The sequence below is a fragment of the Neolamprologus multifasciatus genome, chromosome 22, assembly GCF_963576455.1.
Source record: "Neolamprologus multifasciatus chromosome 22, fNeoMul1.2, whole genome shotgun sequence".
Lineage (NCBI taxonomy): Eukaryota > Metazoa > Chordata > Actinopteri > Cichliformes > Cichlidae > Neolamprologus > Neolamprologus multifasciatus.
In genome coordinates, this window is record NC_140459.1 from 23,152,837 (window position 1) to 23,180,456 (window position 27,620).

Sequence of the window (27,620 nt, forward strand, 5' to 3'; positions counted from 1 at the left end):
AGACACCCACTTGGATTGAGTTCAACTGATTGCCAGCAATGTGGACTGAGCTCTCACTCTGGCTGTATGGGCTTTGTAACAAAGGGTCAGCTATCTCATTTCTCCTGAGCACCTCCAACAGGTACCATGTGAGGGAAATGTTGGAATGCCTTCTCCAAGTCCACAAAGCACATGTAGATTGATTGGGGAAACTCCCACAAACCCTTGAATATCCTTGTAAGGATATAGAGCTGATCCAATCTTCCGAAAGAATGAAACCAGCATTGTTCCTCCTGAATCTTAGGTTCAACCAATGGATGGGTTTTCCTCTCCAGTGCCTGGTTGTAGACCTTCACAGGCAGGCTGAGTCATCCACCTCAAGGGCTCTGCTACCAAGGAGCTCTTCAATTACCTAAGTGACCTCACCACTAGTGATAGGCGAATCATTTCCCAGATTCTTTCTTCCTTCACTCAAGATGGCTGCCTCTGCCTAAGCCTGCTTCTGCCAGAGGGTTTCTTCCTGTTGAAAGGGAGTTTTTCCTTCCCACTCTTGCCAAAGTGCTTGTTCATATGGGGTCATCTGATTGTGAAGGTTTTCTCTGTTCTCTCTGTATTATTGTAAGAACTTAACCTTACAGTATAAAGTATCTTGAGGCACTATACAGAGTGATCAGAGCATCGCTTTTTCTTCAAGGTGGACCAAAAATCTTGTTCCGTGACCTCACTGAATTCCTCCCACACCCATGTTTTTGCTTCAACTACTCCCGGAGCCACACTTCTCTTGGGATGCCGCTACCTGTCAGCTGTCTCAGGAGTCCCACAGCCCGATAGAACTCCTTGGATCGATGGATCCCTTCATCTCCCGTGTCCTCCATCTGGTTCAGGGATTACCACCATGGCAGGTAGTAACCACCTTGAAGCTCCAACTCCATGTCAATACCTCAACAATACAGGTGCAAAAGGACAATGAAGTCCACAGGTGGGACACCCTTCAGTACACCTGGAAGAGAAAATGTCCAAAATGTTCTCTTCTTCTTTTGATTATGCATGTTTACAGCAGAGCCATAGTAATAGGCTTGTTTCTGCTAGAAGAATTCATGTTTCATTTAGATTGTAAATAATCTAAATGAAAGACTGAGCAAATATCAGTTTAGCCAACAACTGAAGGCAAAACAGTCATCATACTGCAGGGTTTGAAAACACCAAACTAGTATTAATCAGTACTGCAACATAACAAACATGATTCCTAATCAAAAGACAAGAATTTGACATAGTCAGTTTTTTTGTATAGTTTCAGGTAAACATGTTCTTTACCAAATAATAATTGACATGCCAGTAAAACGGTTTTAAATTAAAAAGACACAGGAAGTGGAGAGAAGGAAAGAGAGAATGGGAAGGAGCAAAAAGTTTTCAAAGAGAGTTTCTAGTTTTTGGCTCTTGTGGTGAGCTGTGTGTAATTTTTGCAGCTTCCTCTTCTAACCCCCCCTGCAAACAGGAGTAGCGCAAGAGGGAGGGAGAAAGTAAAAGAGGGAAGGGTGGTTGACTGATTATGTGCTCAAGAGGTGTGTGTGGTGAGGTACACGGCTCTCTCTCTCTCTCTCTCTTTACTGCTTTAAGAGCTTTACCGCTTCAGCCAACATCCTGAAGCAGGCCTCTCTTCACTCCTCTCCCCTCTCTCATCCAGACCAATGTATGGACTCCAGGAGCTTGAGTAGACGGCATTGAGGAAAGCAACTTTTCAAAAGAGAGATAAACGGCGGGAGGGAAGTCTGCTGTTGGCTTCCTGGGCTGAGCTGCATGTGCTGGCTGGCCGGGTGTTGGAGTTACAATAGGAAACAATTGCCTTTTTTCCTGTGTGTGTGTGTGTTTTTGTATCCACCCCTCACAAAGAACATCTGGACTACGAACTGGACTGGAGAAAGACTTCTGGATGCAGCAGCAAAGTGGAGGATCAGCCAAAAGAGGACAAGTGAAAGTGATAAAACAGAGGCTGGAGCAGCAGGAGTTGGACTGAGAACACAGGAAGAAGACAGAGGCAGAGCATTCAGGGACAGAAAAATATAGAAAGAGCGAAAGGAGAAATTGACCTCACTCCCTTGCCAGTTCTCCCAGGTGTGGTGGAACCTTCTTCCGTCTCTCTTCTCCCATCCCTTTACCTCTCTTGACCCTGACATGGGCCGCCTGCTGGCCCTGACCTTCACCTACCTGGCCTATGTGCTGGCCATCGCGATTGCCTCAGAGCGCCAGCAGCACCGTGTGCAGCACGGCCCCTGCAGCTACACTTTCATCCTCCCTGAGGTGGAACACTGCCATCCCTTAAAGGACTTCCAGGTCACAAATATCCTGCAGAGGGACTCCCCACCTGAGGCTGAGCCTGATACAAGCCAAACCAAGCAGAGCAAGGCCCAAAAGGAGAGGCCTTCCTGGCAAGAGAGGAAGCTGCAGAGTCTGGAGAGTGCCATGGAGAATAACACTCAGTGGCTGCAGAAGGTAAGGTTTCTGAACTGTTGACTACTCTGACCACTTCCTCCTGCCACACCGTGTTCTTCTTGTCTTTTTTTGCAATGTCGCTTTCAGCTCGCAGATCTTCAAACTAAATGCTGTAGAAGCACCGGATGTCCACAGAGTGCTCCATCCGATAACATCTGTTGACAAGCCCTCATTATTGATAAGTTCACTGCTTAGCTGGGATTTCCTGGATGCTTGCTGTATGAATATCTGGCTCCATGACAATACCTAGTGTATGAGTGTGTGTCTGAATTTAAGACCACTGGGATGTCAGAACTCCCTGTTGCATGCAAGTAGAAGAAGAATTGATAAAAAAAAAGTTTTATAATATCATGCCAAATATGTCTCACATGGTTAAACCTTCTAAATGAGTGTTTTCGCCCCCACGGGAGACAAGTATACAAAACTTCTACTCTTGACTCATGTTTTAGTGGATTTATGAGCAAAAGTCAACTCAAATGCTCTCTGTACCAAACCCAATGTACATAAAAACAGTATCATCTTTTCTCAGTAAGACGGTGTTGGACACATTTTGGCATTTGTCCTCATTGGATTGTTAGCCTTTGTAGCTCCAGTTGACTCAGATTATGACTGAGTAAAATGAAATGATGTAATGTAAAATGGCTTCACAGTGGAGTTTCCATTCCTAAGGTTATCTGGGCAGGGAATCAGTGTTGGGCCATTGTTTTGCACAGACTGACTGAGTGAGTGACTGACAGGTCACCCCTCTCCACCCATCTGTCTATTCTCGTCTCCCTCTCCGCCAGTATATTTATGGTATGCGTTAATCCTCAGTTTGATTATAAGAATTTGTGTTGGGTGTTTAGACTGGCCGACTGAGTGCAAACACGTATCTGAGGATAGGAAAATGTGGTTTTGTGAATGCCAAAATGTTTCCTCCGTTCCTGTCACTTCACCCTTCCCACCATATACACTCATTTTTAATTCTTTCCTTTCCCTCCTGATAATTCTTTTCCATCCAACTTTGTCATTTCTATCCGCACCTCTGATGTGATGAATGTGTCTCATCGATCATGAGCTCTCAAAACCTCCCATCCTGCTCACGTTCACCTGAAATGGAATCGAAACACACACATAAAAGCACACACTGATATACCCCTGTGTATTCGCTCTGCGTGATACTCCATCTATAAACTGGAGTCACGCCTTCCATAGGAAGCATCTCGTGGGGTCATATTATAAATATATACGTGTATATTTGAAATATGGAAAAAGGAAGAAAAAAAACACTTTGTCCTCACGCGTATCGTATATTATTCCTGCCTGCAGTTTACAAAGCTCGAGCTGAACTGTAGAATTTAAATCTTCACATGCTGCTCTCATCTTGGACTCATCTTGGACTCTAACTTTCCACTTTCTCCACCAGAGATGTGATATAAGCGGCTATAAACAAAAAGCAGTAAAACAATCCCACAACATGTACAGAAAAGCCTCTGCTGACACACATCGCGCTCCGTTGCCAACATCCTCCACATAACGTCTGGAATGAAACTAAACGATCCAACATTTCAACAAGTAACCCCCAGCAGACTAAACTGATGCATAAATGATCAAACTGTAGCTGGGATTTCAACAAAAACACAGCATTACTCTAGAGAGACCTGTCTTTTCAATTGCACAAGGGTACGCTGAACTTTGACCCCAGATGGCAAAGCTTTTTCATCACCTTGTGAGGCTCATTAAGCCTATCTGCATTCTGCAGGTTTTGGAGGAACGAGGTGGTATGGATCTGGAAGAGCTTCAGGCACATGTATGAGTGTGTGTCGGTGTTTCTGTGAAACCTACGATCTCCCTCAAAGCTCCCCTGGGATGCTACGACCCTTACTGTGAGCTTTCTACCAAAACCCTATGAAAGAAAACACACCCACGCATAGAGATTTAGGAGCACACACACACACACACACACCTACACACACACACACACACACACACACACACACACACACACACACTCTAATCCACCATGTTCTACAGAGTAAACTCTGAGTGAAGTCCAACAGGACTGTATTAATGCTCCAGATTCCTCCTGGTGTTTCCAAGAAGAAACTGGTGTTTGTTTTCTTTTGGATCAACCCCCAACATCACCCCCATCATGTCCCTTTTGCCCTCTGCTGCCCTGAGGGCTTGGCTGCTTTTCTTAGTGTGTTTCAGAGGCTGTGGTTATTATGCTAATGCAGAAATATTGCACAGATCAAGGTAGCTAGCAGACCACTGGTGACCTGATATTTTGGCTGCTCAATATTTCATTAAACCAAAGTATTTCTACCACATTACTTACATCATTCGATTGGGCTCCATTAACTTTCATAGACTTACACACATTTTTCCTTCGTAAGTGGTCTGATTCTGACTGCTGAATTATTAAATCTTAAGTGCTCATCTCAATTACAAAGACACAGTTTCACTTATGCTGCAGTTTTGTTTAGTTGAGTTTTTCTTTTTCTTTACCACAGTCTGTGGGTGTCTTGGCAGTCCTCACAGCAATAAATAAAGTGACACCGAGACAAGAATAAAATTCTGCCCTCATGCTACTGGCTGTGTTGGTGCTTTGAGCTAAATTGTAATGTCAGGAACCCAGCTGTCCGATTTATCCAGTAATAGATCCAGACATTGCAGTCAAAACTACAAAGGTTAGTGTTGTCATGGTGTTAAAGGAAAATTCAGGGTATCTCCGAAGTTACTGGGATGCATTTTTGGACTTTCTAAAAACATACCTATCCCTAAAAAAATATTGCATTAGCTAACTTCTGGTAGCATGCTTCTGTTCTTGGTACCAGACCCATCATTAGAAAAACATACATACGAGCATAAGATGGAGAGATGAGCATCACCCTGCAGCAGATAATAATGCAGATATCAGTGACAACAGATACACCACAGGTTAAGCCAAACGCAGGATGAAGGGTGGAGCTGATGTAGAGGTGGGTTGCAAAGTGGCTTGGAGTTGTCCCACATCTGGAGACAAACAGATCTGCTGGGACCACGGTTGAACTAATGCTGTTCAACATTGCTGCCAGTCCATCTATTAACTACTAAGATGTGAATAACATGATGAAAAATCAAAAAGTCTGGATTCATCAGGTGGATGTTTCTGCTTTTTTCCTGACAAAGTGGTGAAATAATTTACTGCCTACCCCAGGTGAAAAACGAAATCAGCAGCCACATTGATTTATATTATTTGTCGTTGCCCTGTTCAACCTACAGAACATGGTGTCAACCAGGGGCAAATCTTTTTGTGAAAACAGGTCGCAGTGTGAAATGCATCTAGAGTTTTTGTACACTGCACAGCTTAAACACACTCTCTGTCTCTTCCATTGCATAGAGGCGGCGGCAGAAAAAATCTCTATGATTAAAGAGCAAGTCACAAAAGTTTCACGCAGAAGTTTCTGTTTACTTTTTTAGGTTGAAAATAGATTTCTAGATTTCTGCTTTTGCACTGATATGGCCGTCAAATCACTATTTCCATTCTCGCAGTCGTACCCATCCTGTTGTGCCTTCGTCTATCATCGTCATTTACCAAAACAACGTGCGCACATGTTTCCCCTCCCTTCTGCAATTGTAACCAAGAACAAATGCGTCCATTTGCTCAGTAATTACGATATCAGAGAAGTCCTATGATTTTCTCAGCACAGATTTCCCATCTCTCTTTCGTATACACAATAAAACAGAATTATGTTACATCCCAAAAGCAATTTATCTGGCTGCATAGTGCAGTAAGCGACAGAGCAGCAATTAATGCATTTGGCAGAAGGGGGATGGAGTACATCAAGACTTCTGAATTGAGCTCTGGAAGAAAGGATGTAATAGGAACACTTTGGACAGGCAGGCCGATAGCAGCCCTGAATGCATAAGGCTGATTACGATGCAGGGATCTTTGGTTCTTCTTTGGAGTCTGCTTTAATCCGCTTGGTAATCTCTTCATAACCTTCATTATGAAGGGATTTTCCTTCTTTCTTTTTTTCCCCCTGCTGTCTCAGTTGTCCTAAAGTAGTAAAATATGAGGGAAGGATTTACAGAGAAAGATTGAAGGGAGACACTTTAAAAGAATGGGAAAGTTCAAGAGACAAAGAGAAAGATTACTAGCAAGCAAACAGTTTGAGTGCAGATTCATCTCTATTATTCCACTTGAATTAGTATTTTTTAATCTTAATAGAAAGAAAATGAATTATAATGACCCCATTCCTCCACAAAAATTTTTAGGCGAAGAAACAAACAAGCAAACAAATAAACCACCAAACAAACAATTGTCTGGTTTGAATTCCCTTCGATTTTTGTGGATAGCCATTCATTAGCTGGATAATTTTGAGTGCTTTCTCCTTAGAGACTTAATTTTCCACTTGTGTGGTTTAATGAGTACAGTCTGATCTTTTCTCCCCAGAAAAATCATAAATATTAATGTTCTCGAGTTCGATATTCTACTCGGCTTTATTGCAAAAGGCACAGGCCATTGCCCGTTAAACGTCAAACAAAACTGTATCATTCACAGTAGAAAAAGTGAAATTGGACTTCCTGATGCCGTTTTCTCAAACAGACCACATTAATAAGAAAATCTATTTATTGGAACAAGATGGATGTCATCCTATTTTTACTCCCGGTGTAACATATGATGGGTTTTAGCCAATGCTTCTTTCTCGGTGCTTGTGATTGATTACAGAGTTTAGGTGACTATCCCTGAAGTCCTGCTCATGAATATCTTGATGTCAAACTCCCAGTATATGCTTTCGCTTCTCTTTCTGCATACCCACTGAAATGCCTATATATTCCATCATTTTATGAATGTTAGGTGATTGGCCTGAGGTAAACCTGTAGATGGATGGATAGATGAGTGGAAATACACTGCAAATGCCCCGGGGATACTACATTCTGTGACTCCATCACAGTGTCTGAAAAGATTGAGGTAAAAAAAAAAAGGGCACACGACTTCAAGGTTCAGTCTTTCATACTGCATCAATATCCTAGTGAATACATAAAACACATTGCCTGCTAAAATCAAGCAGCAATCCCTTGGGGCTGAAAAATGAATTGTCAAAAAACTGCAGTTCCCCTAGTGGCCATTTGAGGCCAGCCTCAAGTAAATCAGTAAGCCCTCATAGACGTTTGTGTTTAAATGCTCAACGTTAGCCACTAAAATAACCTTTTACCGCCTGGCAGTAAATACAGTGCTCATCTGAACACAGATCCTGCCCCAGGGCCGTGCAGCTATCTATTTCCTTATGCGGTCGATCATTATCTCTCTACTCTTAATAACACAAAGAAGTGAAAGATTTCTTCCAAATCTCTCAACAAAGTCATCCACTAGTGTCCTGCACTCCTCCTCCTGCTCATCACTTAATGACTTAGAGTTGTACTGAAAGTCTGAAGTGTACAAGATGAACAGGAATGGAGACAGCACCCTGTGAGGCACCAGTGCTGCACACCACCAAATCAGACGGAGCCCAATCTCTGTTACTGTGTCCTGCCTGGCAGGTAGTCAGTAAGCCATGAGATGGTGGACATGTTCATTGATATTTCCTGGAGCCTCTCCATCTGTAGCAGTGGATGAATAGAATGAAATGCACTTGAGAAATCAAGGGATGTGATCCTTCTTACTATTTAGATGGGAGTAAACCCTCTGCAGTATGTGGATGATTGTATTTAGATTTGTTCTGTATGTAACTGTGGAAGGCCAAGAGAAGTTATTCCATGCATTTTCAGTAGGACCAAAACTAGTCTCTCCAGTACTTCTGTTGCATATAATAGGAGGGCAACTGCTCGATAGTCTTTAATCTCTGAGAGTGTTGACTTCTCTGGTGCAGGAACCAGACAGGATGTTTGATATCTACTCCTTCTTCAAAATGGCGTCATAAATGGCGTCAGGATCACAGACACAAGGCAAGCACCAGGAGGAGGCAGGAGTCTTAGTTAAGTAGGTGGAGGAAGGGGAAGAAAAATCAGTAAAGGTAGTGAGTGTGTGTGGAGGGCTGTGAACTAAACCTGCGAATGAGGTAAAAAGGTTTACCTCATTTGCCCTCTCCAGGTTGCTCACTGGTTGTCTGTCTGTCACCTTAAAACCAGTGATTTGTTTTTCATTCTTCTCATTCTGCTCAACTTTAACCTCCAGCTTCCTCCTGTAGGAATCCTTGCATTTCCTCAGCTTCACTCTTAGGTCCCTCTGAACTCTCCTCAGTTCCTTCCCGTCCCCACGTTTAAAGTCTTTCTTCTTGACCGATGTGCCATACGCACAGCTTCCTATGCTATTTACTGGGCACAGCTGCCAACAAAGGCAGCTGTAGCTGGTAGTCAACTACTGTCTGAGAGTCTTCACCTCTGCTGTTTTCAATCACTTTGCTCACAACTTAGCACTCGACTCCCTCTGGTCTAAATGTGGTGGTTCTGACTCCATAAAATTAAAATGCTAATACTGAAGCTTCACAATTTCCACAAACTAATGGGTGACTTCATGGTGGCCACCTCCATCCTTCATATGCAGTGCATGGATAAAATCTGATTATTACCAACACAGAATGAGAAAATTATCAGCCTGTTCTCCCCACAGCTGGAGAACTTCATCAACGAGAACGTGCGCTCCGGGGTGGAGGAAATAAAGAGAACTGCGGTACACACCCAGACAGCTGCCATGCTCGAGATGGGAACCAACCTCCTCAGCCAATCAGCAGAGCAGACTCGTAAACTGACAGATGTTGAGACCCAGGTAAGCCTATCAGCAAAGACCAGAGCGAACCTATTTGCAGCCAGTCCAAATGAAAAACTGCGGGGGCCACACCCGTGCAAAAACAAATGATGTCACTTGGGAAACGCTCGGTGAACAGCTAATTAAATGTAAATCAGATGTAACCTGCTGAGAAGCCATGCCCAAAGGTGGCGGGAAATGCTCTAAAACAGCTGGTATTTGGTCCTGCAGGCTCTTGATTGACACAGTGAGTCGAGCTTTGCGTCTGACAACAAGCCAATTAAAACACAAAGCTTGGTAGCACAACACAGATGTGTCTTCAATTATGCCACAGATTTTGTTATTACAGACCAGGCTGTTTTTGGTCCCGTTGCTTTCTTTCTCTCTTATCAAAGCTGATATAAAATTTGCAACCTGTGCAAATAATCCGAGCAGCTTTGTTCAAGTTTTTGTTTTAACCGCGACTTCAAAACATGTCACAGGTGCACATGAGATCATCCTTGCTTAAGTTTTGATTATAAGATCAAAGCAGGCAATTTCATGAGCTTTGTGATGGACAGTTTATCCCCAAGGGTCCTTTTTATGAATTCCCGGCGAGCGCCCTTTATTTTTCCACTCCACATCTCTCACCGTTCTCATTCAATCTTCTTTAATGTGCGATAGAATTTTTTTTCCTTGCTTATTATTTTTTTTATCAATCTATAGGTGTTAAACCAGACAAGCCGCCTGGAGATTCAGCTACTTGAGTACTCACTCTTCACTAACCGGCTGGAGAAACATATACTTCTGCAGACTCAAGAGATCTCTCGCCTCAGTGATAAAAACAGGTGAGAACACATACACACACACACTTCTCAAAAGACATTTGAGCACATTTTAGAGCACTTGAAAATGCTTCATCAGTAAAACCCTCCCTAGAACTGTACGTACGATAATGTGTTTTTCTTTGATTTTTTAAAAATCTGTCTGTAAGACTTGGTTCGTGCTATTTTCCTCATCAGTTTTTCCTTTGCTAATGAAATAAGATGAAACATAAAAAAGCAAATACTCCTTTGAAAAAGAATGCTTTCTCTGGAAAAGGCCACTTCATGGGTATTTTGAAAGGGAGACTATAAAAGCCCCGCAGAGATTAATGCACTGTATATGCACATGCATAAACTGGCCCTTCCCATACTGCAACTGCAAAGAAATATGTTGAATGAGCTCATCAATTGTGAACTAGAGGGCAATTAGACATAATGCGCATTGTATAAGCGTGTGTGTTTGTGTGTGTTTGCTAGTAAATGGGCAGTGCAGTTAGGAGGGGTTTCCCTTTCTTCTCTCTAGGAACACAGGGTCAAGTAAAGGCCAGGAGGTTAAGGGCTGGGCTCTGGGTGGATTGAAAGGGAGCCAGTTTTCTTTCTTTCTTTCTATCCGCTTGTTTATCATTCCATCCATCTCTATCAAGTGTGACCAACAGAGAACACAGTCCTCCAGCGTTCTAGCACCTGTTACAGATCTGGCCCCGCTCGACCCCCCGTTCTGCCCTTCGGCCCTCATCTTTCAAGACGGTGACGCGGATCGGACGTGTAGATAAATGAATCCGTCTTGACAAGGGTAAACTCCATGACAGGGTGCATGAAATTAGAAATGTAATAGCAGATTTGCGGAGAGGCAGCTGTGGAATGAAAGGGAAATAAGGGCTCCACTGGTTGGAGGAGGCTACTGCTGCTGAGCCTTAAGGGCATGGGGCCAGTTTTTGAACTGCTGCCAAGCTAAGAAGGGGCAGAGAGGCATGTTTGTTTTCATAGGCATTACATGTGAACTAGTATTGGCAGGAAGTACAGCACACTGCAGCAAGACTAATACCAGTGTATATTTTAGAATAATAATAGTAAATAGCAGAATATCATAACCAGAACAGTATAATTGCCCAGGTCGCACAAGAAATGTTCCGTCAATTTACACAATCATTGAAATGTTGTTGTGCTGCCTTTATGCCATGCTTTGCACTGTGATTGAAGCAAAGCGCCCATAATGGAGAACAATTTCTCATCGAGTGTTTTCCCACAAAGCAAAAAAATAAAATGGAAGTGAGTGAAAAGAAAAAAAAAAAGTGGTTTCGATTGATCCAGCTTTCTTTCCCGGCCACATACTGAGCTGCTGCCTAAAGTGGGAGATTGAAGATCCATCTGCGTGTTCACGGAGCTCAGAAGTAGCTTGTTCAATCTAGGTGGCTGGATTGTTTCAATAAATAACTGCTGCAGACTCATTAGTCAAAGCCATAAAGATCAAGCTGCAGGGATTTATGGTGCTCGTTTGGACGTGGGGGTGTGCCACTTGTGTGGCGCGCACACGCACGCGCACACACACACACACACACACACACACACACACACACGCAATCAGGTTGTTACCTCATTGCTATGATCGAGCAGCTTAGCATGCAGGCCATCTGTGAGTGCTGCTGTGGTACAGGTGTTTATATGATGTTAGCCCAATGAGACTGTGGAGCTGATGTCTATTAGTCATCCTTGTATAAATGTGCAAGTTTGTGCAGTCTCTACTGTGAAAGGTAAATGCTGAATGGATGGATTCTGCACCCCCCCCCCCCCCCCCACACACACACACACACGCTTTTAATCTTCATCCTCCAAACAATATGCATTTAACAATGGTGTTAGTGCTGCTTCAGATGTATTTTCTATTTATTTTTAATTTTTTTCCTCTCTTTTCAAGAAACTCTATAAAGTAGAAAAATTAACTTTCTCTTTCTTTGCTTTAACAGTTTTCTGGAACAAAGGCTCTTAGCCTTGGAGGGTCGGTATGGGAGGGAGCTAAAAGGTCTGCAGAGCGAGAAGCAGCAGCTTCAAGAGCTTCTCGAGAGGCAGAGCCAACTGGTCAGTCAGCTTCAGCACGAACTGGGCAGCTCTTCTCTTAACAGCACCTTACTACAGAGACAGCAGGCCATGCTCACAGATACTGTGCAGCAGCTGCTCGCTGTGGCCAATCACTGCAATGGTAAGCCTTAGTAAGTTTACTGTGCAAATGGCACTATAAATATCAATTTCTAAACAAATATAGCCAAAGGCAGCTTGTAATTAACATCTGAGACATGCTATATATGTACATGCTTACACTGCAGACACAAAAGGCTTAAAGCAGAGTGTAAAGCTGCAAGAGAACTCACATATGGGGTTGGGATTTGTGTGCAAAACCCGTAAGGTTGCCATCTGTAAACACATGTTTGCATGTTTCTTCAGAAATCTCCAATAAGCCCAAGGAGGAGCCGCTTAGTTTCAGGGACTGTGCAGAGATCCTGCGATCTGGAGTGAAAGAAAGTGGAATATATAGCATACGCCTCCACAACTCCACACAGACTGTCAAGGTAGTAAGACTTTAAAGGCCACTGGCCTTTTCTTGCAAATATCACCTAACCGACTCTGACATGAAACTTTCTTTTGGTCTGTGTGTCTCACACAATTTAACACTAGAGTTATTTTAACTTGGATTAATTTTACAGTGTTTTTCCCCCAACCCAAAGTCATTATTTTGAGCCGCAATAAATACAGGGAGAAAAAAAACAAAACTAGTCTGATGTCATGGTAATATTCTAGGGATTTGGTGCAGAGGTGATGGAGATGTCATGCTGTGTTACAGAGAGCTAAAATAATAAGCAACAGGAGCATTATGCCCTGCAGGCTTTATGGTGAGCGAGAGTGCACTGCAGAATGCAAAGTCAGAAAAGCCTAAGAGGTACCTCTACTGATCTCAAGTAACTAGCCCTTGGTAAGTCAACCATGACATCCACCAGCAGGCTATTCATATTCTGAGTCACATCTAGCATTCTGGGGATCTTAACTCTCAAAGCCTTACAGGGCAAAAAAGACAGGCTGAAGCAGTGTTGTTTTATTCATTATTTTCAGTCTAGTTAGCTGTTGGCACCAACTCCTACTGCCTCTGCCCCCCTCCCCCACCCCCTGTTCTTCCTCTTTATTTCCTGTGGGCAAGGCAGCCAGGTGTTAGGCACTGGTGCCATGTGTTTCCTGCCAACTGGGGCCAGTGTACATTTCCACTGATACAAGTTAGTACTCGTGAAATCATTGCTGCTTTCAATCTACGCCATCTAATTCAAGTTGCAATGTGGCTGGCAAGCTGGGTGGCTGCATAAAAGTGGGGCACATACAAATTGCCCTATTTTCAAAGACGAAAGCCAGCTTTCGCTACCGGACTACAGACAAAAGGAATACAAGAATACATGTTTAATGCATAAACTGGATATATGAGGCAGATTTAGCGGGCCATCCATTAGGGTCTGTGAATGATGATAATGATTACAAAACCACATAGTTAAGGGTCTGTTTTTTTCTTCTTTTCTTCCTTTTTTGTGTCTCTTTTCTGTATGTTTTTGAGAACTCCATTCGTAGAAAGTCCCTTTATCACATTGACCATAAAGTCATTATTTTTTTTTTCTTGAAAATCCTAATGACCCTTGAGCTTCCAGTGCTTTCTTGTTATGGATTTGGCCCTGGCATGCCTTTCTTGGCCAATAACAAGTCTATTTGGAGTATTAAATATGAATCTGGTCTAAATCAGAGTAACAACCACATTTGGGAAATGACTTAAATTGAGAATTCTATTTCAAGACCCTGTTTTTGTATTCAGTGTGATGCCTTTAAGGTCAGAACATTGGTCTAATGTGCCAGAGTATAATCACACAACGCTGCTGGTCTGCTGTGTATTTCAGGGTAAATGAAATTCTCGGAACCATCTGAACACTTTAATTTCTTACTAAAAAAAATTAACCTGCATTGTGGATGCTCATATGCCGTGACCGGTTCTCCCTCAACTGATCTGCCCCTCCCTGAGCCTGGTTCTTTTGGAGCTTTTTTCCTGTTAAAAGGGAGTTCCCTGATTACTGAGGCTTTCTGAGTTGTTATGATATACAGCACATTGTGGCCACTCTTGTTGTAATTTGGTGCTATATAAATAAAACTGAATTGAGGTTTGGTTGGTTGAAGACATTCAAGCAGCTATTGGTTGTATCCACATTCCAGAGTGTAAGATTGTTTCTGAAACACAACTGTCACTGACAACATTTATAATTTGAGGAGACACCGTTTTATAGATATTCAAACATAGTGCCAAAGAACACTAGTCCAACACTGCTTTGAGGTATAGTGAGTACAAGCGTTCAATTAAAATGAATCACTGAAGTATCTAATCTTACCACCCATGGGAGAAATTCATTTAGCACACCTTAAGGAGGCTGGAAGAGATCCAATTAAATACCTCAGATATCTAAAGTAAGTCCCTGGACAAGTTTAGATTTCAAGATCTGTCATGAGACAAACAAGTAAAATGAATTTGTATTAGTTTGTCCAAGCATCCATGGAAAAACCTGCGGCCAAGCAAGAAAGAAAGCAGACTGTGTAACCAGAAACGCAGAAGCCTCCTCCTCAGCTGCTACACAAGGGATAAGAGAACATGGTGAGGTGAAATTTTTTCTTTCCCACCTGGGTCGTATCATTGTGACAACCTTAGACGCAGAGTTCCCGAGGTTTCCGAGGTTTCCGAGGCATGCTTTAAATAACAGAGAGGCCATGGTGTGTTTTATTTCTTCATGTCTATTCTTCACTTAGTGTAGACAGCTTTGGTTCCTTAAGAAGTGACATTTTCTGATTAATCCCTCTTTAAGGATACGTAGACTCAGGAAAGATTAGACGTCAGTCTCAGATGGTTTAAAATGGGAAACATAGGGAATAATCTGACACATGTTCATCATTTGTATCAATATAGTACTGATACTTCATAGACTATTAAGATGTTTTAGAACTTGTTTTTTCATTTTTGAATATAAAATAAATACTTTTGTATGTCATTAAATTAAATACGCATTTGCAAAGTAAATCTGCTGCAGGACTACCTGCATTTTAGACTCTGTTTCGAATTTACAGCATCAGACTTCTTTCTTTTCATTCAGTCTTACTGCCATTTGAAAAAAAACATCCCCAATGGATCTGCTCTGCACCAACTTAATGCCAACCAACAATCAGTGACAAGCTGGTTAACAAAGCCAAGCAGTTAGCTGATAAAAAGCCAGAGAGCTCTCACAGCAGCTGGTGGGGAATACAGGATCGGCATTCACCAGGTGGCTTGAAGCAGGAGTCCAAATGAATGTTTTGCCTCTTCTGAATAGAGAACAATCATTGTGGCAAATGCTCGATGTTCTGTATCAGCTGCAGTTGCATGGTAAAATGGTAAATGGCCTGTATTTGTATAGCACTTTTACTAGTCCCTAAGAACCCCAAAGCGCTTTACACAATCAGTCATCCACGCACACATTCACACACTGGTGATGGCAAGCTACGTTGTAACCACAGCGCACTGACAGAGGCGAGGCTGCCGAACACTGGCGCCACCGGGCCCTCTGACCACCACCAGTAGGCAACAGGTGAAGTGTCTTGCCCAAGGACACAATGACCGAGACTGTCCAAGCTGGGGCTCGAACCGGCAACCTTCCGATTACAAGGCGAACTCCCAGCTCTTGAGCCACGATCGCCCCCGATGCTTCTTTAGTTGGATAAAAATGTATTGACGCATGCACAAACTTGAAGGGGACTTAATGTGGTAGTTCTTGGACTACCAAGAACAGGTCTTCTTTAAAGACTATGGAACAGCTTTTGCACAGCACTTCAAATGTACTTCTTGTAGACACTCACCCATAGGGAATAATAGCTTGTTATAGCTGTTTTCTATTTGCAGGTGTTTTGTGATATGAAGACCAGAGGCGGGGGTTGGACGGTGATTCAGCATAGAAGAAACGGTTCAGTCGACTTCCATCGTGGGTGGAGGGATTACAAAACGGTGGGTTCCCCAGCCAGATGGCAGGGCCACTTTTAAGCTCAGGTCTTATGGTATCAGTGTTGCAGGACTGGACAGGAGGTTTCAATAACTTTCCACGGGTGCTTTGACACAGAGAGGTGAGGGAAAGCAGCTCGCCTGTGATCCCGGGTGACCCGCGCTTGTTGTATTTGGCCGCCCTTATGTTCTCCACAGCCCCCCCATGTTATTGCACCTGCTCTCACTCCCTGTCCCAGCCATACTCCCACACATCCACATAAACAAAAATGCACAAACACACACACACTCACGTGTCACGCAGCACTATTATTTGCATCCATCCTCAGATTCCCCAAAGCCTTCCTGTGCAGGGATATAAGTGCGTTGATGAAAGAAACCGAATTTCCAAATGCAAAGACCACCCTAAAACAAGCTGGATACCATACAATTGTGCTTGAGAGACTGAGAAGTTGCTCCAGCGCTTTGGCTGGGAATCGAGCATGTTTTAGCACCTTTGGCTTTCATTTTGCTTGGAATTTAAATAATGCTGTTTTTTTCTGATTCCATTTACAAAGTGTTGCACAGCAAAAAAAAAAAAAAAGCCAGTGCTTGTAAAGCTTTTACAGACAAAACAAATTTGGGATTTTTGACTGAATGGAGGAGCAATTTGTCTTTCACCTATGCCAAGAAATCAATTGTCATTGCTCGGTTTGGAAATTAAATGCATAGTGGAGTGTGACTGCAAACAGAGAGAGTGGGAGAAAGAGTGGAACAAAAAAAGCCTTAAAAAGTCTTTGAAGGACAATATTTTTACAAGTGGATGATAAATATTTGGCTCCAGCTGTGGCGTGGGAGGACAGGGGCCCCTGTAGATGCCAGATAACGTATGAACCATAATGCTTCACTTGCCCTGGTCCACACACAGTATTCTCAAAGAGGTTGTCTCAGAGTTCATCGAATTTTGCACCCAGACCTGCTGAAAAGATAATAAATGTTCCACAGCTCTTTATTTGAAGAAGAAAAAAAAAACACAGCAAAAAGCAAGTTTGACAGGGAAACAAGGTAACTTATATTTAAGACATAAACAAGGAGAGACGTATCAGCACCGGCAAAAATGCTATTATGCTTCTATGCTGCTCCTTTGTCAAACAATTTTACATGCTGAGAACAAACCCCCACAAACATTTTCACTAATGATGTGGGGATCTTTTTTTTTATTTTTTTAATTCAGTCGTGTAGCATAAACCAGTCAGTAATGTAGGACCACAAAAGTGAGACCGATGTGTCACGAAAGGACGGGATGTGCCGAGCGCTGACCCTGGGAATTCAATGGACCTGGCCGAGTCGCACCGAGCTGTGTGTTTGTTTGTTTTGTTTTTTTTGCAAAGAGCACACGAGGGGGGCAGCAAGTCAGACACAGGAACTGCATTGAACATTGAGCAGTGGTGAATAAAAAAGAAATTACCTGTGCAGACCAACTGCCTCACTTCTGAAGTGCTCCCATTTTGGGCTGAAGCCCAACAGGAGATGGCTCAGAATCGCATGGCAGATGTAGCACGACAGACCCACGCCCGTTGTTTTCTCATGGTGACACACAGATGGTATCTGACAAAACTGGGCTTTTCTGCAAGCCATTTCATTCCCCCATATTTAGCAGTTTGTGCTCAGTTACAGACTATTATTTGTATTATTTCTTCTTAGCACTATTGCTCACTATTTCCTTACTTTTTGTTTAATCCTCTTTACTCCTTATGAAATATAGGATGTGGACAGTTTGTCTCCACATCACATCCTGTGCTCTCTGAAAGTTATTTTGGCGATTGGGTCGGCAGCTTTCGGTTTAAAGATTGCCTCCATATCTGCTTGGGGCATCCTCTTCTTTGCTTTCCTTGGGCTTAATTGTGCCACTGAGGATTTAAGGAAAAGGCAATTGTTATTTAGAAAAGTGAAATAACTGACTATAGTTTATACAGTACAGTGAATACTAAAATTACTGTAACCATCAGATTTAAAAGTAACGTTTGTAATGAGTAATGAGTAATGTCGCCTTGATGTTTCTGGAGGTCACTTGATTTTGGTAGTACTACCCGAATCTTCACTGTCACTCTGTATCCTCGCATGTCTTCTAGCCCATGCCAAAGGACTTTAATGAGTACGCTGTGAGTTTCCTCTGTTTTAATTTTTCAGGAAACTCTGCTAAGGATAGTGAGTTCCAGCACAAACAGATATTTGGTGGTTTTAAGGGACACAGGGTCCACTAGAAACTCTATTTGTTTGCTTTGACTGACTCTTAGCTGCACGTTAGTGGCCATGCAGAGAAGACCTGCAGCTGTTTCTGGTTGTGGTAGGTGCTTCTCTTCACCTTTAACAATGATTATGTCAGTAGTTATGTCAGTGGCTATTAAGCTAACTATTTATTTGTTAGGATTTTTTCCCACTGCGTGTTTAAGCCCAGTCAGTTTTCTGGCCTGTTTTCTTGATTCATGTCTGTTTATATCAGTTTGGGTCAGTGTAGACCGAGTTTGTTTGTATTTTTTTTTGTTTTGTTTTTTTGTTTAAGTGGTTAATGTGCTGTCTTACTGACTTTTTGCATGATGGTTTTCTTGTTCTTCATGCCTGACCGGCTGGGTCTTTCACATTACACCAGTAAAATAACGAGAGAAGAAATGGCTGCTAAGCCTATAAATGCACAGAGATCTCAGTGTGAGGTAGGTGATATCAGTCTGCATTATTTATGAATTCCAGCTATTATTCACTTTTTGCCATTGCTAACTGTTGCACAACTTCTACATTGTACAGTGCTGGGAAATGAAGTGCAGTTAGCTAATGCTAAATTGTTAATGTATAGAGAGCAGGGCTGATTCTTAAATATCGCTTTCCAACTGTACTCGAGCACTTAAAGCACTTTATACCTGTCTCCTTCACACACACAGACACACACACGCTCACCTGTGCCTTTTTATCTATATCGACACACTCCCATAATGAACACATCAGGAGAAAGTCAGGGTTTAGTATCAAGTATCATTTGGCATGTAGACTGGGAAGCAGCCAGGGATCGAACTACCAACCAGTGTTACATTTTAGGCAGTGGAGTGTGTTTGTGTGTGAAGGTTTTTTATAATTTATTGCTGTTTATCAATAATAATAAAAATATTGTTATTGTCCAGGTCTAAAGTTCAAACAAACAGCCTACAAACTCACAAAGCCAACTGTTATTTTAATTTGTATTTTACATTTGCTTGTGGAGATTTTGTGCTTTGGGATTTTGAAGTAAATTAACATGTCAGCTGACCAGTCTTTAGCTTTGGGAGTTGAGTATTTCACTTCCTTTATTCAGTCTTAGCCCATCAGAATGATATGTTTCACTTCTTAAATTGAGGTCCATTTTCATATTAACTCTGAACATACTTGGCAGGCTGCTGATAAAAGCATCCCCCCTTGTTAGGATATTTTCTTTTTTCTATTGTGTCTTTTTCTTTGTGTCTAATCCAGGGTTTTGGAGAGACGTCTGGGGAACATTGGCTGGGGAATGATATCATCCACGAGCTGACCATCTCCCAGGATTACAGTCTGCATGTCCAGCTAAGAGACAGAGAGGGGAATGAAGCCTATTCGTATTATGACCACTTCTACATAGACGGAGAGGACAAAAACTACAGGTAACCAAAAAGCATGAACTGTAACTTGTGTTGCTCTAGCTTGCAGCAATGCTTTTCTTGTCTTATTGAATGACTTGGTAATTAGTACATGATTGGGCAAGACTTGACAACATGCCCACTTAAAACACCCACACTCTGATCGAAAATTTAATTATTTCTTTTTCCCACTTTCTCAGAAACATGACATGAATCGGATCTTAATGAAGGTGTTTTATTTCAGAAGTCAGTGTAAGTGCTATATTAAGAGCTGTCTGTTGTGAACACTATAATGGCGGTACAGTGACACCTCTTCAGCTGTCACCTTTGATGCGGGCGTGGGACTCTCGGATTAGAAGCTGTTATCAACGGTTAAAATTCGTCTCTATGTTTTCATTTTTCTGTTTTTTTTTTTAAAATCTGTGACCGCTGAAGTGGAGGCAGCAATTGGACTGTTTTTGTTTTAAAAGAATGTCATTCAAAATGATGAGCTAAGTGGAGGGCAAGCTGGCACTTTTAGTTTGCCTCTATTTTTCTTTTCCCATCAATGCACCTGCTGTTTCCCCCTGAAAATCCCCAAAGGGAGCCACATCCACTAGAGTATAACAGGAACACTAAGCAATACCTGCTCGCAGCCAGAAACTGACAACTCACACAAAGCCCTTTGGTAACCCAGCAATCACTAACAAGATTATGTGTGTGTGTGTGGGGGGGCCGCGGCGGGGTGAGGTGTGGGAATGCCGAAGCCATGTAGCTTCTAAAACAGACAGAAATGTAATATGAGGTTAGATTAGATAGAAATTCACAGGAATTTGCCCTTGTTTGGGGAACGTTTATGGAGATTGATGCTCTGAGAGATGACAAATCATAATCACATGTGGAGGTATGCTTCCAAGACGCCTAATAGGGCAGCAAAATTGCATTTGCCTGAGTTTCATCCCCATAATTAGCATGATGAAACGCAGCCTTTCAACATTTAGCTGTAGGCTACACTGTGTGAGTTGAAGCACCTGAGTGCATATAACCACGTTCTGTCTAACCAGTTCAATGTGCATCAGATTCAGCTAGCACCCCGAAGAAGCTGGGTTGTTTTTTTTTTTATTGTAACTCCCCAGCTGGAACTGTGGTGCTATGCAGCTCGTCAGCCAGAGCAGTTCTCATCCTCGGTGCATTCGGTGCACTCCCCAGAGCTGCATCAAGGTCTTCACCTAAAACTCAGTAACAAGATTCATACATTAATCATCGATATGACAGACCACCTTTCCCTTCGAGGAAGCCAAGAATAGCTGCACTTATAGCAGGGAAAGTAGTCGACATTCTTTTAGCGTAACTGTATCTCTGTCATTAAGCCATACAACAACAATATAAAAGACAGTCACCTTGAAAAGGGTTAGCCTGTGGTCTGTGGTATTGGTATAATAGCTGAGGGAAAAGAGAAAAAATAAAACACATCTGGAAGTCATGGCTAATGCAAATGTTTTTCGGGGGTGCTGGAGGAGCTGACACCTTCTGTAGGCCACTCTTTCCAGTAGGATATTCTGTAAGCTTGCTGTTGCCATTCTGACTAATTTGATTGGTCCTAATTTGCATCACATCACTGAATTAGCATGAAAAAAACCCATCCTCATGCATGGCTGAACCTTTCCCCACATCTTGACTGGTCGTGACAGACGGCTTAACCTGGTTCTGCTCACGGATCAGTTGGGTTCTCTCTGTATTGTTGCACCACTATACCTCACAATATAAAGTTTAAGATGAGTATTGTTGGGGAACAAAAAAAAAGTCATTAAATTTAATTGAAATTCTGTTAATGAACTCTGTGCTGTTCTAGCTTTTTTCCTGCACCCCAGCACCAGCACCATTATCCCCCCCTCCCCCCTCGTCTCACGATGTGTTGTCCTGCCCTGTGGTGAACTTACAAATTCAAGAGGAGGATTCTTCACTTAGTCCTCATAGACAGCGTGCCCCAGGCTACAGGGGAGGAGGAGAGGGGGGGTCACATAATAACTCAGGGGAGAGTGTGGCACTAACTAGACAAAATGACAGGGCAGAGGAGATGCCAAACAGCGAGACTGACCTTGTCTGCTCTCTTTAAAGCAGTCGTGATGTGCGCGCGCACACACACACTCTCACACACAGATGCGAAATCAGACGCAGAAAGACACAGACACCCAATTGCCGGGCTGGTGTATGAAAATAATTGAGCGAATCAATTTAAGTTGGATAGAGATTTCTTACAGGCGCAGCTGCTTCACAAAGCACAGCATGGAATAAAAATAATGAGAACTTCTTTAGGTTACTTTTTATACTGATGTTGAGACAACAATTGGGTAACAATAGGAATGCTGGAATCGTACTGTACATATGATAAAAAGGATATGATATTATATTGTGGTATATAACTTTACATATTTCTATTCATCTGTTTCTTTTTTTTTATCTTTGTAAAATAATAAATTGGCAAATTTTATTTGAATTTAATGATGAGCTCGACAGGCTTTCATCCAAAAATACACCCCCTCTTACAGAGTTTCTTAACAAGAAGAAGGAACGGTGAAAGAGAGGAACATCGGATTGTGCCCTCTTTAGGAAGCAGTTTACTAAAACCAAATTGTAAAGTCAGATACTGCCAGAAGCTGTGAAGAATCAAAGTCCGACAAAGGAAAAGTGAACAGTAAGAAGCCAATTCGTCAACCTCATCCTGTTGGTATCCTGTTGGTATTGAAATACAGACAAGCCGGGTTAGTAAACACAACTGTGCCGTGTTCAGTTTAGCAGAACATGATTGGATTACTTTAGAGATACTGAGCTTCAGCCAGTTTGGGGGCAGTATCCACTCACTGTCATTTGCGACTGCCAACAAGTTGCCCAACATGGCTTTAAATAATGAATAGGAGCGCCTGCAGCTGAGCTTTTTTGCTAAATTTCTATATTCATTTTTTTCCCCCCTCACTAGCCTTCATGCCGAGGGCTTCAGTGGCACAGCTGGACGAACCAGCAGCCTCTCCCACGCTGGAAGCCAGTTCAGCACCAAGGACAGAGACAATGACCGCTGCACCTGCAAGTGTGCGCAGCTCGCGTCAGGAGGTAACATTGCATCAGTCACCTGCTGTCGCTCAACCCACATCATCTCAATCTGTCTCGCCTCATAACCCATCTTGTAAAGAAAAAAAAAAAAGATATCCACTCCCTTGTAAATGTCCTGAAGTGCATTTCATTTCCCTTCTGCGCCAGTATAAAGTTACTGCTGACTTACAGCTGTACATTTGGGTGTTACATTTCACGAGCTTGAATTCAATTAATTCTGACTTTTACCTTGAACTTTTTGCCACACTTCCTCTTCTGCAGGATGGTGGTTTGACGCTTGCGGTCCGTCCAACCTGAACGGCATATATTACCCTGCCTCCTCCAGCGTGGTTCGCTACAATAGTATTAAGTGGTACTACTGGAAGGGCCCAAATGTGATCGCTACCATGACAACCATGATGGTTCGCCCAGCTAATTTCTGATGATGCTGGCATGTACTTGCCACCAGATTGTGAAGTGAATGTCATCACTGTTAAACAGAAATATACAATATCCAAGAAAATGTATATTTTTGGGAAGACACTCAAAGAAGGCTTTCGGTGATTTCAGCTTGTGGACATTTTGGAGGGGTGCTTTAGCAATCGCATGGGGACATATATTCAGACTCACCGCAAATGACTGTGAATTCCTGAGTGAGGAAATCCACGAACCGGAACTATTCACAAAGGTACTCGGGCTATATTTTAATAAGGATTGTTCAGCTGTGAGAGGAAGGAGACAGAGTATGAGCTTGGCTACAGACAAAAGAAAAAAAAAAAGAAATAACACATCACTTTATGCAGTTTAAAAACCAGTTACGCAACCCCTAATAAATGATGAAACTTTAGAAATGTTATAACAAAACTTACTTTTAAGGATGGATAGAAAGTGAGTACATCAGAGAGACAGCTCAGGTTGAGCAGTTTAGAGGTAAAGTTAAAAAGGCGAGGCTGAAATAGTTTGGACGGAGGAGGGACGGTGGATATATCAAACAAGGATGTGGAAGAGGGAGCTGCAAGGCGGGAGGAAAACAGGAAGACCACAGAGGATGTTCATGGGCGCAGAAAAGGAGGACGTGCAGAGCATTGGTGTGCTAGACATAGGGTGAGATGGAGGTAGATGATCTGCTGTGGCTAAAAGATGAAGCGATGAAAACATTTGTTGTGTATTTGATGTAAGATAATTTGGTGACACTTTATAACAGCCATCATTAATAAAGGATAAATTCATTTTTGTTTATTTTGTACTTTTTTTTACTGCTTAACAATAGAATAATAATGAATCTTACTAATTGATTAATAAGTGGTGTGTAAATCTATCAATCTATGAACATTATCTGCACGGCTATTGTAAAGTTGTAAATGACATTTATAAAATGTGTTACACTTGGTTAAGGAGCACTGTGGAATCTATAACGATAACTTGGATGACTAATATAAACTGGTCTTTATATTACTTAGTCTCTTGTCTCCTGTTATCACTGTTTGATATGAGTATCTCTTAGCCTGTCATTACAATGTAAATATTGCTATTTCCTATGATACCATACATAACACAATATTTAACTTGCAACATAATTATCTTATTACAACACGAGATAGATAGATAGATAGATAGAGAGAGAGAGAGAGAGAGAGAGAGAGAGAGAGATAATAAAAAGGAGATCAGAGAAACCAAGAACCCCCCCAAAAATGTCTTGAATGCTTCTGTATTTCATTTCACATTGACTGCTTTGTCAACTTGGATTTGGTGTTTGTGATATCTGTAATGTGCGCAGAGCGAAAGATAACCTATTCTTCAAAGTTTTACCATTGTTCATAAAACAACGCCATAAAGAACAGCAATAATATCAGCCTCTGCCCTCTGCGGTATCTTCAGGCTTTGCCTGCTTTTTTCAACAACCATACTTCATAACATTTATTTGTGAGAGATTTAGCTGATAAATGTACATCATACTCTTTCACTGCTGCGATTTGCTTTGAAAAATGAAACATTTGAAATAACATCTATAAACAAAGCTGTAAAATACATTTGGACTTTGCCCAAATAGTAAAAACATATACAATTTTACACAGTTCTTTGGTGCCTACAACCCACAGTGCAAAGCTCTCGTCTCCATCTTGCTACATAAAAGTTGAACAGTCCAATAACGCTGAGCCCTGCAGCGCTCATTAAAAAGTGAATGGATGGAGACAGCAGCCACTGTTAACTGGCAGATGACACATGTGGATGATAACTGGCAATCTACAATGTCTGCTAATTCACTGCAGGACAAACAGAGGAAACACTTAATCATCCCATCGTATTTGGTTAATGCGATTCCCAAGTGTGATTTATTTAATCTTATGTCACAGAAACAAGCTTTCTTTTACTGTATAATGTGTTTAAATAACATGGAAACAATGTCAGTGGAACATTGAAGTAGTGGACACACATTACCGTGTGAAATGGTTGCCATCTATTTATTACAAAAATGTATGACAAAAATACACTATAGTAATAGTCACTCACCCATTCAAGTCATTAAATTCAGGTGTTCCAATTTTGAAAGAATGTGTCCCTCTCAGGAGCTCAGCTAATTCCTGTGTGGTACCATCATAGGATGTGCAACAAGTCCAGTCATTAAATTTCCTCACGACTAAATATTCTACAATACACTGTTGGTGGAAGTGATTGGGAACGACAGCAACTCAGGTATGAAGTAGTATTCCAAATAAAATCACAGAGCGGGGTCAGCAGATGCAGAGGTGCTTGGTGCTCAGAGGTCACCAACTTTATGCACAGTCAAGTGCTAGAGCTCAAGAATAGCACGTAGAGAGATTCATGGAATGGGTTTCCATGGCCGAGCAGCTGCAATGCCTTACATCACGAAGCGCAATACCATGATGGACGCAGAGGAGAAAAGCACACTGACACTGGTTAAGTCTGGGTTTGGTGGTTGTCTGACTGCCAAGTGTAAAGTTTGGTGGAGGTTTTTTGTTTTTGTTTTTTACAGGAGTTGGACTCAGCCCTTTAGTTCTAGTGAAAGGAACTCTTAACACTTCATCATACCAAGACACTTTGGACAATTTCATGTTCCCATCTTTGTGGGAACAGTTCAGGGATGGCCCTTCCTGTTACAACATGACTGCACACCAGTGCACAAAGCAAATACCATAAAGACATGGATGATGGAGTTTGGTGTGGAAGAACAGACAGAAACTTTACTTAAAGTCACTAACGATCTTCTAATCAGAGCTGACTCTGGTCTTCTCACCATTCTCGTCCTTTTAGATCTGAGTTTAGCCTTCGACACCATTTCTCACTCTGTACTTCTAAGCAGACTTTCCTCTCTCGGCATCTCTAACACACCCCTCGCCTGGTTTCAATCATATCTCCTCGACCTTTCCCAGTTTATTCAACTAAGATCATTCCGCTCTCGTCTATTCCCCGTCACCTCTGGTGTACCTCAAGGCTCGGTTTTAGGCCCTCTTCTCTTCATAATATACATCCTCCCTCTAGGTACCATTTTCTGCAAATTTGATCTTCAGTTTCACTGTTTTGCTGATGACACCCAGTTATATCTCTCTTGCAAACCTGATTCCTCCCTCCCACCTTCCTCCCTTTCAGAATGTCTATCCGAGTTAAAATCCTGGTTTACATCTAATTTTCTAAAGCTCAATGAGGATAAAACTGAGATCCTCCTTGTTGGCACCAAATCCAACCTTTTGAAGGCGAACCATTTCTCACTCGATCCCAGGCTGCCTCCTGGCTGCATGCCAAATATCCTTGGGCAAGATACTAACCCCATGTTTGCCTACTGGTGGTGGTCAGAGGGCCCGGTGGCGCCTGTGTCCGGCAGCCTCGCCTCTGTCAGTGCGCCCCAGGGCAGCTGTGGCTACAATGTAGCTTGCCATCGCCAGTGTGTGAATGTGAGTGTGAATGGGTGAATGACTGAATGTAGTGTAAAGCGCTTTGGGGTCCTTAAGGACTAGAAAAGTGTTATACAAATGCAGGCCATTTACCATTTACCATTACCACTCACCATCGATAACTCCACAGTTTTCCCTTCTCCTTAGGTTAAGAGCCTTGGTGTCATCCTAGACAGCTCACTTTCCTATAAATCTCACATCAATAATCTCACCCGTTCTGCCTACTTCTATCTACGTAACATTAACAGATTGCTTCCTTCTCTTTCCACCCAGTCTACGTCCATTCTTGTCCACAGTCTTGTTACCTCCCGTATTGACTACTGCAATTCTCTTCTGCATGGTCTCCCCCAAAAATCCCTCCATAAGCTTCAACTGGTTCAGTTCTGCCCGTTCACTTCGATCTTCTTCTTCTATCCAGCTTGCTGTACCTTCCTTCTGCCTCACCACCATGGGAAGCAGAGCTTTCAGCTGCTCTGCTCCCAGGCTGTGGAACTCTCTGCCCCCAGAAATAAGAAACATTGGTTCTCTCCCCCAGTTTAAATCCCAACTCAAAACTCATCTGTTCAAATCTGCATATTCACTGTGAATCCACTGTTTGTTAATTTTATCTTGTGCTTTTGTTTTATTGTTCTTATTCTGTTATTGTTTTGCTAAGTGTTTTATCCTATTGTAAAGTGTCCCTGGGTGACTTGAAAGGCGCTCATAAATAAAATTCATTATTATTATTATTATATATTTTTGAAGGCAGATGAGCAAGTACTTTTGGTAATACAGTGTACATTATATCCAAAATCAGGAAAATTCCTAAAAATGACCCCACAAGTTGTTTATGCAAGCTCTTATAACTATCTATATTATGCTTTAAAAAGGCTTTAACCATTTTCTTCCAGCCATGTGAATGGATGTACCGTGCGCTCCTCATCTTTGGAATGACCCATGTCCCCCATGTAAGATTAAAAACATAAATATGTTTAACATTTTAAAATGGCCTAATTTAACCTCAAT

General features: G+C 42.1%; 1 protein-coding gene across 1 annotated transcript; it reads left to right on the forward strand.

The window, feature by feature from the left end:
- The first annotated feature begins 1,346 nt into the window (after window positions 1–1,346).
- angpt2b (angiopoietin 2b) lies at window positions 1,347–24,320 on the forward strand. Its single transcript, XM_085148935.1, has 9 exons — window positions 1,347–2,469; window positions 9,044–9,199; window positions 9,884–10,005; window positions 11,946–12,178; window positions 12,421–12,545; window positions 15,923–16,024; window positions 19,496–19,662; window positions 22,595–22,725; window positions 22,987–24,320. The coding sequence occupies exons 1-9, from the start codon at window positions 2,152–2,154 to the stop codon at window positions 23,145–23,147; spliced, it is 1,515 nt and encodes a 504-aa protein (XP_085005061.1). The 5' UTR covers window positions 1,347–2,151; the 3' UTR covers window positions 23,148–24,320.
- Window positions 24,321–27,620: the final 3,300 nt, after the last annotated feature.